General features: G+C 41.9%; 2 protein-coding genes across 5 annotated transcripts in view; one reads left to right on the top strand and one right to left on the bottom strand.

Moving 5' to 3' along the window:
* LOC105557932 (putative inorganic phosphate cotransporter) overlaps positions 1-10,098 on the bottom strand; it is a 17,599-nt gene extending 7,501 nt beyond the window's left edge. Inside the window, exon 1 of the mRNA XM_012005343.1 lies at positions 9,607-10,098. Within this exon, the coding sequence (XP_011860733.1) occupies positions 9,607-9,631 (25 nt within the window). The 5' untranslated portion in view covers positions 9,632-10,098. The remainder of the gene's footprint in view (positions 1-9,606) is intronic.
* The window catches only part of LOC105557933 (cilia- and flagella-associated protein 52), a 24,404-nt gene that overhangs the window by 5,632 nt on the left and 4,502 nt on the right, over positions 1-14,270 (top strand). The window contains exons 1-4 of one of the 4 annotated variants that reach the window (XM_012005344.1): positions 4,575-4,814; positions 4,968-5,884; positions 11,747-13,707; positions 13,777-13,954. In XM_012005344.1, coding sequence (XP_011860734.1) covers positions 13,564-13,707; positions 13,777-13,954 — 322 coding nt within the window. In that variant the 5' untranslated portion in view covers positions 4,575-4,814; positions 4,968-5,884; positions 11,747-13,563. Of the gene's footprint in view, positions 1-4,574; positions 4,815-4,967; positions 5,885-10,970; positions 10,990-11,746; positions 13,708-13,776; positions 13,955-14,270 lie in introns of those variants that run through there. The other 3 variants (XM_012005346.1, XM_012005347.1, XM_012005345.1) reach the window with 3 other exon arrangements.

Here is a 14,270-nt window from a genome sequence, read left to right as displayed (position 1 = left end):
ATGNGCAATTTTTTCATTCCCCNCCCCTCTCCCTCCCCCTCTCCCCCGGGCTCGAACGGAACAAAGCGCAATCGAAAGATTATTATCGGATCCGACGTATCTGCCGCGATATCGCCGCCGTCGACTGCTTCTGCGGAGGTGTGAATCGGCGGAAAGTAAGCCCGCGACACACGCATAACAACGGTGATTTACGACGCGCTGTCGTAATGATCCCGAGGGCTCCGGAGACCGCACGAATCGCGCGCGATGCCCGGAATCCGCGGGATTTACTTGCCGCGTTTAACGGGCGGGGGGAGGGAAGGGGGGAATCGCGGGGAAATAGACGCTATCGTCGGACTTGTGCGAAGTTGCGCACTTCGTCGTCGCGACGGAGAACTTGGCGATTTGAACCAGCCCACGATTTAAGTGCCAACAACGGCACGCGATACTATTTTTTCCTACCGGATTGCTTACGAGAGCCAATCAGGATGCGGAGTTTTCGATCAGGTGACTTAAGGCTAAACCCTGATTGGCTCTCGTAAGCAATCCAGTAGGAAAAATGGTATCATGTGCCGTTGGCTTAAGTCATTCGATATTCCATTCGATTTGATAATGCTGCGATTTGCATGTGCCACTACACTGAGAAAAATTTCCATCGGATAAACCAATTAAATAGCGTTTCCGATGGTTAATTTTTCCGATTACGTGTTCCGATTAAATTATGGATACATCCGATAAAATTTATCCGATGAAATACAGTTACCGATGAAATTTGATTGAAAAACCGATCATATTTTTCATCGGATATACAATTTAATTGGATATATCCGTTTGTTATTATGTAATTGGATTATCCGATTATATTTAATTGGTTATTTTTTTCAGTGTACCACTGATGGACGGACAAGCGGATAAACGTCGTCGAAAATGTCGTCGGCGATCCACGGCAAAAGAGGATATCTCTAATTCCAGCGCACGTACTTCTTCTGCGTTTATCTTCTATTTACTCATTAATCCAAAGTCGATATTAAATTCTACGATAAAACGCGTTCTACAAAGATACGGTGAGCGCGATTTAATTGTTCCGATTGTTTAATTTATACCGTATACGATACGTCTTGTAAACACTAACGTCTCCGCGGATGAGGATCGAGCGTGCAAAATTTTCTCGACCCCCATACGAGCCATAGAAGAAACGCCCACGCAGTGCAGTGACCTCCTCCGTACCGCCAAAAATTGGAGGCACACGTTAAAATAAAAAGTATGCGTAATTATGAGGTACATAAAGATCCACCAAAATAGGAGGGAAGATAGTATCTCGAAATTAGGAGTCTTATTTTGAGGAGAAACACGTCACAGAAACATGTCTTGTTGGTGGATGCTCACAATGTAGAAATAAAACGCAAGATTGATCCACATTATGTAATTTGCGAATGTACTTCGTACATTCGCACGATTCCTGGCCACTGGCCACGAAAAGTGCCTCGAATATCTGTATTACAAAACGACTCCATAATGTGCGTAATATGCACCTCGTGTCTTTAACCGACGCGATCACGCAAGTGTGACACGACGAGGGAGATAATAACAAAAGCTATCTTTCGTTGGCATGGAGACAGACATTTAGAGGTACATTGTATCTCGTACTACTTTAGGAGATACGTACCTAACCACTTGTACTCCTGAAAAGTATACCGTGAATTTATAAAAGGTACGAAAAGGTTAGAGGTACCGATCGTTATACAGAGTGAAGAAAAAGTGTGGAAACTCCTAAATTTTTCCAAAACTATGCATTTTAGAAACAAATGGTTGAGACATTATATGGTTTTAAAGGGGACATAAGATGGTATCATTGGTTTGACCTTGGATAGTCGTTTGAAGGTTACATAAAGGTAATCTTGAATTTTTTAAATGGAAACTTGCATTTTTCATTACATCATCTTTTTCTATTAATTAATTGGAACAACTTTTGTCCGAAACATTTTTTAATTTTTCTCTCTCTATTCGAAATAAACTCGAAAGGATTTCCGATAGTCCAAAAGGGATTCTATAGAAATATACCTTTTGACTTCTTACGGTGTTAAATTAAATTTAAAAAAATTGGAAAAAGAATGTCTTCTGTATTTGAAAACTGCTTAGAATTGATGACATAAAATTCACATCACAAGATGTAACAGGCTCCAGTGTTAAAACTAAGAATAATAGATATCGAAGGCAATGGGAGTCAGTCCTAGATGTCTGGTGAGTCATATATTTAAAAAAGTAAAGTGTGTATACAATACTCAAACGTTTCGGTCATTAAATTTGATCTTCTTTACTATCGCTTCCTGAAGAGGGTCAATGTCAATGACCGAGAGGTTGAAGTTTTTACGCACTTTTAATTTTTTTAAACATATGACTTCACCAAACGTCTGTGGACTGATTCCCTAATAGCACAGTGCACTGGCTAAACATTGACCCAATACAACCAAATGTTGGGCCAATGTTTAACCAATGTTTGGTCAATGCACTGTGCTAATGGGATTTCCATTGCCTTCGATATCTATTTTCCTTATTGTTAGACATAAAAACTCTCCTCGAGTTCGTAAGAATGTTTTTAACAGAGAAATCGAAAAAGGATTGATTTTATAAGTCGGAATTATAAAAATTTCTCTTTGGATTCTCCGTACTCTGTGGTAAATCTCTCAAAAAAACTCTCGTGCGATCGTAGTCGCGGAGAGTCAAGTGAGCAAGGAGGTAGCTCCATGAATCTTGCTTCGATTTCTCTATGTATATATGCTCGTGGTAGCGTGCTGTCATGAATCTTCTTCTTCCTCTCTGCTTACGACTCATAAACTGGATTCATAAAGAGCCTGCATGAAATTGATGTCGCTTTAAGTAGACTAGAGTCCTAGGCCGATATTTATAGTTCGTTTTTATTCCAAGACCGTCTTAAGTAATGTCTTAAGATGCCGATACGGCTATAATGTGATTAGTTTATGACACCTTAAAGTTGTACTTAAGAGGATCTCAAGTACAAGAATGATCTGTGAATACCAGCCCTACACGGAGAGAATTTTCTCTTAAAATTTATCCTGAAAATCATGTAATCGTGGAACAACGTGGCAATTTGACGAATTTTACGAGAGTTTTTTGAAATTTTACCATACATTCTACTTATAGCATTGATTTTCAGGATAAATTTTAAAAGAAAATTCCCTCCCCGTGTAGATAAATACACTGAGAAAAATTTTCATCGGATAAACCAATTAAATAATATGTCCGATGGTTAATTTTTCCGATTACGTTTTCCGATTAAATTATGGATATATCCAATGAAATTTATCCGATGAAATGCAATTACCGATGAAATTTGATTGAAAAACCGATCAAATTTTTCATCGGATATACAATTTAATCGGACATATCCGTTTGTTATCATGTAATTAGATTATCCGATTACATTTAATCGGACATTTTTCTCAGTGTAGAGATAGCGTCATTCACGTTCGACACATTCAGGCCGTCATTTTGGTTCCTACTTCTTCTAGCAACCTGGAAAGAAGACGAAAGTAGAAACGAAAATAGCGGATTTCATGTATCAAACATGAGTGACGCATCTCTGCTTTATTCAGGAGTCTAGTAGACATAAGCGAACGAGTGGCGTCGGGGAATAACCCGATACGTACTTCGCATCGTCGCGTCGTCACGCAAGCTCTCTTAATTTACGAAAAGGCCGGGACGCGCGGGCGCGCGATCAAATTTCGCGGCACACGCTCGCGCCGCATGATTCCCGTGTATCGCGCGTCCATCCGTGAAGCTTACGCGAACGTGCTGCACATGCACACGCGAGAGTTCGCTTACGTGCCCGGGTAAGCAGGATAAAACGCATCTGCGTCAATCGATCTCGACGATCGACCTCGCGAGTAAAACTTCCGTAAAAAAAGATCGCGACCGGCTAGCCTGTCGAAAACTTCTCAGAGACATTGGATTATCCTATAAGCAATGCGGTCGTTTAGAAATATTTAAAAAAAATTTTTTTCGAATGACAAGAATAAAGGTCTTGTTGTCGCCAGTGAATAACCAATGTAGGAAAATTAATAAACGACACAACTGGCAAATTGTAATTAAAGAAATTTAGCGAGAAAAATGGCCGAGGTAATATTTTTTCGCAATAAATTTCTTCAATTAGAATTTGCTAGTTCCGGCGTTTATTAATTTTCCTACATTGGTTAAGAAATTTTTGACATTTTGACTTCAATTCGAAATATGTATATCGTACATTATTGTTTACAACTTCGTAATCCAAAATTTTCAATTCCCTGACGATAAAAGTCTTTCGATTCGGAGCCAAAGAACAAAAGTATCGCATTGTTTATGATCTATAACACGAGCCTGTGACATCATTGTCTGCTAACGGTTCTGATATAAAAGAATGACATCCATCCGTTATCTCCTCCCAGAAGTTACGTCGCGTGAAAATAATATCGTTAATAAAATAATAATAAATAGTCCCGCGGTAACGTCGACTCGGCACTTCAACGCGTCAAATGGAAATAAAATAAAAATTGTGATAAGGGCTTCGAAGAAAGCCCGACGCTCGATCGAGCGCCATGAGTGCCAGGTTTATCGGTCAGATAAACCCTTTACGGTCGTATTATATTTGACAGATACTGATTCAATAGGACTCTCTCTGTAAAATTTTCCCTTATCGCGCCGTTTGGAATGCCTCTCTGCAGCAAGTGCAACATAATCACGCGATTACCCAGATGGTACAATAAATTCGCAGTTTTCTGCCTTTCTGAATGGTAATTCCTCAGGAATTCACAGAAGAATACAATAAAAGTCAGGGTTGGGTAAGCTATCTTTTTTTCTTTGGTAAGTTAAATTAAAGTTAACCGCTTTGAAAATTTAACTTTGCTAAGATACAAGTTAACCCATAATGAAATTGGTTGACTTAAAAGTTAAGTTAAGATTATTTAACTTTTAACTCTTATCTTTTTGACTAGACACTACCCAACCCTAAGAATGATTGGGGAAGTTACATGCACCATAATGAACTTCTGACGAATACTTCAAGACGGCACCGATTGTGGCCGATTCTTCAAGAATTCTTCAGACATTCAGTTTTCTAATTCCGCAGGTATTTTCCTTCAAATGAATTCTCTACGAGCTTACGTTCACCTATACGCTGTCTGGGTGATCATGATAAAACGCAATAAAGTGCAATAAGCCGCGAATCTCTCCCCACCGTCTTTTCTTTTCCGGCGGATAAACCGTTTTTCCGAGCGAAACCTTCGATTTGTTAAGGCGTGAACGGCTGCTCACAATGGGTAAGTCGCGTTTCTCGATACCGACACGGCCTTGCTGCTGTTAACTAATAAGCTGGAATTTTACGGCAACGTGTGTAATGTAGCGTGCAAAAATGGATTGTCACTTTACCGCGACTGACAGTGCTGGTTGACACCGTATGACAATTGCTTTTCGCTTGACATTGCCTGCGAAGAATGCCGATCCGGCTTACCTCCGAGCACTATCTTATCTCGCGAGAAATACATGCCCGAAGAGACAAAGGCTTACCGATAATATTCTCGCTCGCCCCCTCGTCCTTTTCCTCCTCTCACATTTTATTACCGTAATTTAAGGGTGAGTTTCACAAACGTCGGTCAACTGTTAACCCAGAGTTCAGTCGACTTTCCAACTTGCTCCGTCTTATCGTTTAAGAAGTGACAGAGAATCAATTGACCTTCGGTTAGCAGCTAACCGACGTTTGTGAATCTGGTCCTAACTGTTTCGACATTGATCTGTCGAGAAGATAACGAGACGCTCGCGTTTCCGCCACGCTCGCGACTTAATTTCTGTAATCAGCCCCGCGGAGTTATTGGCGAATGAACGATGGTCATTAAGCGGCCGCCAATTAACGTACGTAAGTAACTACTGTGCAAACGTGTGGCGCGGAAATTATTGTTGCACTTACTTTGTGCGAACGCGAAATCGTCGGCGTTTACAGATAATCGGTCGCGTAATTTTCCTGCGTCAGGAAGAAAAGGGTAACGAAAAGTGCGGGTCCCCGCGAAAGCCGAAACCTATTTGATTTACTTTACGGTTAAATTGCTCCTTTTTCTGATGCACAGTAAAAAAATGTAATATTTCGAATATTTATGACGGAAATCGAAGAGTTTTAGGCTGGTGGCAGAGAACCATTCGTAAACGCTTAAGACCGTCTTGTCGAAGACGATTCGAACAGAACTCGGAGGATCAATATTACATTTTAATCGCAACTTGTTGAATAATGAGCCAACATCATGGGCGCGTAACCTCCGTAAGGCAGAGAGCGATCCGTGGACGCTTAGGCCCGGTTTCACCAAACGTCGCTTATCTTTAATATTAGTTTAATTCACGTTTGTCTCTTTCTAAAGTAACAGCTGGAAAGAGACAACGAACGAGGTAAGCTAAGCTTAAAGTTAAACAATGTTGGTGAAATCAGACCTAAGACTGTCTTAGTCGTAGATGTAAGGCAAGGCAGAGAGAAACGTAAATCATAAAAGGCTGTTGTACAAGATTTACGTTTCTCTCTGCCTTGCCTTACATCTAGGACGTCTCTGCCATCAACCTTACGCGGAAGTTACGCGCCGTGTTGGCTCATTGAGTTGCGATTAAAATATAATATTGATCCTCCGAGTTCTGTTTGAATCATCCTCGAAAATATAAGCGCAATTAGAATTACAACGTGCAAAGATAGATTTATAATCCATTGTGCAAAATTCTCATTTCAAAAGCTGTGTTAAATTGAATTTTTTAACACTAAAGCTTTATATTTTAAGATGACAGGAATATCAAAGGCTTCCTCCGCGTGAGATTCAGATCTTTTACGAGCCACTCTTCGCGTATGGTTGGACAAAGAGAGTCTTATTGCCTCTATTTCGAGGAAATTCAAAATGAAGCTTAACATTAAAACTTCAGGAAACCGAACGTTTCTCTTCGATCATTGCCCGCCATCTTTCAGGCGGCCTCATCATTACGTTCTCGTTGAATACATAATCGCGTTATGCTTGACAAAAGCCACTTGTTAGGAAAAAAAGACAGGAGAACTTTTTGCCCAGCCTAATATATGTATACAGCCACTCGCGCGAGAGATCTGTAATCAGGCCTCGTTTCACCGAAGTCTCGTAATGAACGCGTGATTCACGGATGTCACATAAGCAAGAGTGGACGTTCGCCGCTCGTGCCTCACGTGCCTTCGCTACGTGTGGAATGCGAAAGAAAAATGCGAGATCTCCGCGGAGGAATGTGATACGAGCGTTCGATTTCCGGAAGCCGATCCGTCACGCGGTCGCGCCTCTGTCAAGGTTCGCGAGGGGGGAAAGAAAGAGAAAGGAGGGTGGAGGCAGAAAAATCGACGGAAACAATGATCGGTACGTTTCCGGGATTTCTTTGCGCCTTTCCCGGTAGCTTTTTGCGCCTTCGACTCTTCGAGAGAGTCGATCGGTTTTCGCAATCGTTTCCGATCCGGTCGAAGGGAACGATTAAAGGCTGGTTTATGCAAGGCCGTACCCGTTAACTTATGTCGGAATCGGTAAAAATTAACCAATTACAGTCAATTATTCTCTTCACTTTTAACGGTGATTGGACAATTTTTACCGATTCCTGCATAAGTTAACGGTTACGGCCTTGCATAAACCAGCCTTAATTCTCGACGGGTACCGTGGCACCCCCGCGCGTTCTATCGCGCGTGAACGTCAGGAAGTGATCTAGGCAAACGAACGGATTGCAATTAATGTCAAGGCACTTCCCGCGATCGGACGTACGTGAAAGCCAGCGGATCGCGGCGGCAGCATTTAGCAAAAATCGATTAGAACAGAAAGAATACACGTGGCGAAATCATACTTCGGAGAAACAAAAAAACCGTTTTGCAAGCGTGATATGAATTTTTCAGTGGGACTTGTGCTACTTTGCCACAAAGACTGAGGCCCGGTTTCACCAAACGTCGTTTAACTTTAGTCTTAGTTTAACTCATATGTGTCTCTTGCTAAAGTAACAGTTGAAAAGAGGCAAAGAACGAATTAAGCTAAGCTTAAAGTTAAACAACGTTGGTGAAACCGGGCCTAGAGGATCCGTTAAAGCTTAAAATAATGTTTTTTAATATTTTACTTCCATTCCAGAACGAAGATTCATTGTTAACTCAAGTTCGACTAAAATGTCCCCTTTCTGCTCTCGTTGGTTCGGTTGGGATTTCTGGTGTTCCATAATCTTTGCGGAGGGCAAACGTAACTTACAATTCTTCCTCTCTCTCTCTCGCGTTTCATTACGTCTCTTGTAGCTAGGAAACTTATTGATTTTGCACGTTAGCATTAAAGATTATTGTTATCAGTTTCCTTTATTGAAATAAAAGAAGAAATGCGAAGACGCCGAGAATTGCGGTTGCCACCTGCGACCGCGTTCCCGTCGAAGAGATACGGTTTCCAGGAAACTACGGTGCGCGCAATTCTGTTTTCGCATTCTAACACGTTGACACTGTTGCAGTAGATAACGCATTGTTTCCAATGCCATTTTCATATGAGCATATTAATATGCCAATTAATGATTTACTCTTAAAAACTCATAGTGAAATTGTTATTTTCCCCTCGAAAAATTCGGAACGAATTAATGATTTACTCTTAAAAACTCATAGTGAAATTGTTATCTTCCCCTCGAAAAATTCGAAACGAATGCACATCTATAGATTGTCAACGACGGTCGCTAACTCAAATACTCATGCGGGGTCTACAATGAAAGTCGCAGAGTCGTAGTCGTAAGAATAATCGACTGCGATTGGTCAATTCCGTTGGACACATAAGAATTGACCAATCATAGTCGACTATTCTTACGACTACGACTCTGCGACTCGCATTGTAGACCCCGCAATAGACGTTCGCTACGAACTCACAAGGGATTCATTAAAAAGAATTCTTTATGAATCAGTGCAGTCTGTTCAAAATGAATCTAAAAGAATTCTTTTCCATTAATGCAAAAAGGAAAGTCTCCTGGTGAAAGTAAATTAAAGTTATAGAATTAAATCGAAGTGATTTAAATTAAAGTTGCTCCGAATGTAAAGTATTCCTTTTGTATTCGAAAAAGAATTCGGAATTGGTGACATAAAATTCTTTCTGAACGTTCGAAGACGTGGAAAAAGAGTTGGTTTCGTAATTCGGGAGTACAGGAATTTTTTCGGGTCCTCCGTGCTATCTGGGAATATTTGGCAGTCAACGTAGCAATTGATTTTTCAGATTATTCACTCATCGCGATAGCTTCGCCGTATCAGCCACTCGAGAGATTGCGAAACAACTAGCAATGCTCAACAATATTGTCCAACGATTTTCTTTTCTTCATTTGCGTTCTAAATATCAACGTTTCTTTCCTCTACGTTCGGCTTCGGTGGTGCACTTGACAGCCAGCTTCTGATATCGAAAGCAAATTACTCGCGTTCGCATGCGCGACCGCAAAGATCGTGACGATCGATGGAATCGTTGATCAGCAAACCGCTCGGAACCCGCGAATCGATGAATAAAGAAATCGTCCGGACGTTTAATCCGCCGACAAGTCCGCGGAGGGAGACGTGCGAGGCGAGAGACTCGTGTGCGCGAGATCGCGACGTGAGATCGTACTTACAGCACTCTTTCCACACGGGGATCATCCTAGGGGGAATCTGTTATCCTTGGAGAACACGACGCGCCGATGATAGTCTCCTCTTTCCTAATCGCTGAAGCCCGGAGGGGCGAAGAGGATTCTCTTCGCGCCTCTTGATCCTCCCTGCTCGAAATCGGCCTTTCGCCTTGAAGGGCCGCCGCAAGGAGCTCAGGGGAGTCCGATGCAAGGCCAACCGAGCCGCGAACAGGATGGACCTTCTTCCGCCTCTCGGCCCCGCCGAAACGTATACACACGTGTCGCGAGCGACTGGACCCGACACCCTCGTTAACTTCGCTTTTATATCTGCATGTACTGCTCGTCGCGCATTTATCCAGGGTGGGGAACGAGAGAGAAACTCAAGGCAAGAGCGGCAAGGAGGTGATAAGTTCGGTCTCGGCCGTGAAGCGGTCGCGTGCACGCTCGCGCCGGCGTTTTTGAGAGGAATACTAGGGCCAGCTCCTCCCGTGCTGTTTTCCCCCGGCAGCCGTTGAACCTCTCACGTCGACACGCGGCGATAACGCGTCGGTCGATGACGGAGGGGGGACACGTCAATTACTTATTCTCTACTTCGACAAAACGCGTCACGGCAATGTGTTTCGAAACGAGCACGAAACGATTTTGAAACGCGCACCGCACCTGTTTTCCGGTTCCGGACGCGCGACCCGCGCGAACGTTTTCCGCGAGATTATCCGAATTTCCGGACGGCGAGGAACGATGGGGACCAAAACAGCACGGGTGATCGTGTAGGAATGCAAGAAGGATTCACCCTTTAAAATTCTTCATGAAATAGCGTGATCTGTTCAAAATTAACTCCTTTCCGAAGAATTTTTTTTTTAAAGAACTCCATTGCGGTATACCGAAAAAATGTAATCGCAAAATACGAGAAAGATCCAGCCCGACCGTGTAAAGTGCCGTAGTAGCACAGCGCATTGGCTAAACATTGGTCCAATATTGAAAATGCATTTGGCCAGTATTTCCCAGTGTAAAGCCAATGTTGGCCACGTAAATGCAAATATCGCGATATAATAATTATATAATATTAAATTTATATTGAAAGCGCACTGACCAATATTTAACAATGTAATAGGAATATTAGTCTATTATTGATACAATATTAGACCAATATTGCTAAATAGACATATTGGCTAAATAACAGGAGGCGTATCCCAAATAGCAATACATGTCTAAAAGACATCACGAAGATATCTTTAAGACAACTTTTAGACGTACATACGTGTCTAAAAGACAACTTAGGGCCTGAGCAGAATGGCTGTCTCGTACTCTTAAGACATAAAACAGTTATTATGCGTCACCTCAAGACAAAGGCTTGAAACATAAAACATTGTCTTAAAGGCTGTCTTAAGAGTACAAGACATCCATTCTGCTCAGGCCCTTAATGGCGTCTTAAAGATGTCTCTTAGACATACATGCTATCTTACAATATTGGACCAATATTGGGGATATTAGATTTACTCCTATAGTAGCACAATATATTGGCGCAATATTGGGAAATATTGTAAATCTAGTTTTCCCAATATTGGTCCAATATTGTGAGATAAACGCCTTCTCTTATTTAACCAATATGTCTATTTAGCAATAAAGATATACCCTAGTGGCACAGTGCATTGGCTAAACATTGGCTAAATATTGGTCCAATGTTGGTTCAATATTGTATCAATATTGGACCAATTTTCTTATTACATTGTTAAATATTGGCCAATGCACTTCCAATATAAATTTAGTATCATATAATTATTATCGCGCAACATTTAGCATTCATTCCATGGCCAATATATTGGCTTTACGTTGGACAATATCAGCCAATGCATTTCTAATATAACCAACATTGGACCAATATTTAGCCAATGTTTAGCCAATGCACTGTGCCACTGGGGTATATCTTTACTATTTGTGTTAAAATGAATTTCTTTTGTATTAAAAGAAGAGCTAAAAATTGGCAACATAAAAGCGAATTTTTTCCAACTTTAGAACAGAATTTCTAAGAATATTTTTTTAACAGAAATGGAATGGAAAGAGAATGCATTTCGTTCGAGAATTCACAAAGATTCTCTGTGCCATCTGGAGACGCGCGTCTTTTACGATTCTATACTCTACGTTGCAGAAGAAGGACGTTACTCCGAAGACATTCCTAAAATTGAACCAACTCGCGGGATAAGATCCAGTTTATTTTGCGAAACCTGCGAAATATCCACTTTCCTGTCGCACGCCGGAAACGACGTCGGCTTCACGGCGCGCACTGGAAACAAGGATCACCTTGAACGGGACACTTCGGCCTTCGGCACGGAAACTACTCGTCCTCCGTAATCGCCGGGCCTGAGGAAATTCTCTTCACGTAGCGATCACATGGCGAACGCGCCGACGTCGCAACGCCCTCGGGTCCTCGCATATAAATTCTGATTCACGCGACTCCAGTTTTTTTACACCGGCTAGATACCGATCGCGGTATCGATGCTAATAATCTCGTTTCGAGCTGAACGCAAGGTCGCCGAATGGGACACGAGTGGATGCATTTTCCAGAGCGAAACGATACTTTAATCGTTTCGCGGTCAAGAATGGAGTCGGTCGCGACGATCCGTCAAGTTCTCCAAGCGACGAATGGTTAATAATTAAAACAATTATACGCTTTTGTTATCCGCGTAAATCTACAATTCCCTTACAATATAGTACTTTTCAATTTTATACAGAGGCTGCACCAATATAGATGTTAATATGGAATCAACAAATATAAACAATTAACAAATTAATGAATAAGAAATAATTAAGTCGCTGAGAGCACAAAGTTTCTGAAGCCTAAAGAAGAGATACGCGCTATCATTGAATCTTATTGAGACAGGTTTATTTTTTATTGCGGTTATCTCGTTTCTTAATCTGTCAAATTAATCTTGATTGGTTTAATTATAATTGAAGATTATTTGAGTGCATTAATTAATGTGTCACGACTGCGTATACACATTCAAAAAATACGCGCACCAACGTCCTCTCTGGTATTGCGGTCGCAACAGAAGGCTGATCGACATAGACGAGAACTGTAATATCGAGAGCCGCAAATATAATTTCATATAAAAAAAACATCGAGTCAATTTACAAGTATGATCTATTTTTGATGTTTTTAAATATTTTGCAAATTTTCATATTGTCAAAGCGCACCCTACGATTTTTCAAAGCTTTTATCCATGGTCATGCTGTTGTTATACTATTGTTAGGCTCCATAATTATTAAAAAAAAAACATTGTTTCGTTCAATAATTTCTTTGCATTAAATTGACGCGTGCACTCGGCACTTTTTTGTACCTCGTTCAAAAAGCCGAAGATGATCACACATCGCTACCAAGGGGTTGAGGGTGTACAGGGTGCGTAAACAATCAATTTATCACCACGGTGACACGCTGTTTACGTTGCTTCCGCTATTACGCAGCTTACGCCGTATACATTTGTCGTAAAGTTGATGAACGCAGCACCATGGAGCCCCGGGATCTCGAGACGATCGGAATAATCACGTTCGACGGTTCGTGCGGAAAGCAGCGTTTTCTACCTCATCTTTTGTTGCCTCATTTCGTACAGCGAGTTTAACATAAGTCACTGACTGAATTTAATTCGACAACGGATTAATGACAAGCATAAAATTGACAAGATTGATCGAGCGTGTTAGATCTGGTTCACACACAGCCGAGGAGCGTGAGCTTCCGGTCGAGTTTTAAATTTCTGAAATTCCGGAAACGATTCTCTGCTAAATTTAAATTCTCGAAGCGCGAACTTTACATCTAATTCCCACGTATATTTCCACATACAATACTATATATTACTCTGCATTTCCTCCAAGTTACGCACTTAACAATTTTACACATCTCTTCATTTTTTTTAAGGCATAACGAAGAACGCTCTGCGACTGCATCCAGACGAGAAGCATCTCCTCTATCCGATGGGTTACAAGGTCGCCATAAGGGACATCGAAAGCGGCGAGCAACGATTCCTCAGCGGCCACACGAACAATGTCTCGACGTTGTGCGTTTCTCCGTGCGGCGAATACGTCGCTTCCGGCCAGAATAATCATCTCGGCTTCAAGGTGCATACACGTTCTTAATATGTGACTCAATTATATTTCATCAGTCACGTCGTGGTGTTCGTGTCACAGGCCATGGTGATCGTGTGGAATTACAAGGAGGGCACGATGAAGGACAGCTATGAGACGCACAAGGTCGGCGTCGTCGACCTGTGCTTCACCTGCAACAGCGACTTCCTCGTGAGCCTCGGCGGCCGGGACGACGGCAACGTGATCGTCTGGGACGTGCGGAAGAGCTCTCCTATATGTGGTATCTTTCCCTTGGTCCTCTCATCGATACCCCGCGCAGATCCGCGCGAGAGATTCCATCCGAGAAACGTAGAACCCCAGTGAGAACACGAATGTTGAATCAACGTCGAGTCGACGCCAACGGGGTCGAAACCGCGTCCCAACCGTCAGTTTCCGAAAGCAATTAAAAGTTTTGCAACTTAATTTTGTTTTAAAGTCGGCAAACATACGCGAGGATGTCATCTGTACACTGTTATTGCGACAAATATTACCACATGCCCCGGTGGTCGAATTGGTGAGACGCCCGCCTAGAGAGTAAAGGCCAATGTCCACGATGA

Source organism: Vollenhovia emeryi, unplaced genomic scaffold (genome assembly GCF_000949405.1).
Source record: "Vollenhovia emeryi isolate VEMERY1.0 unplaced genomic scaffold, V.emery_V1.0 DF939402.1, whole genome shotgun sequence".
NCBI classification, from domain to species: domain Eukaryota; kingdom Metazoa; phylum Arthropoda; class Insecta; order Hymenoptera; family Formicidae; genus Vollenhovia; species Vollenhovia emeryi.
Note: the sequence above shows the minus strand (reverse complement) of the source record. Positions and strands in the feature narration are given on the sequence as shown.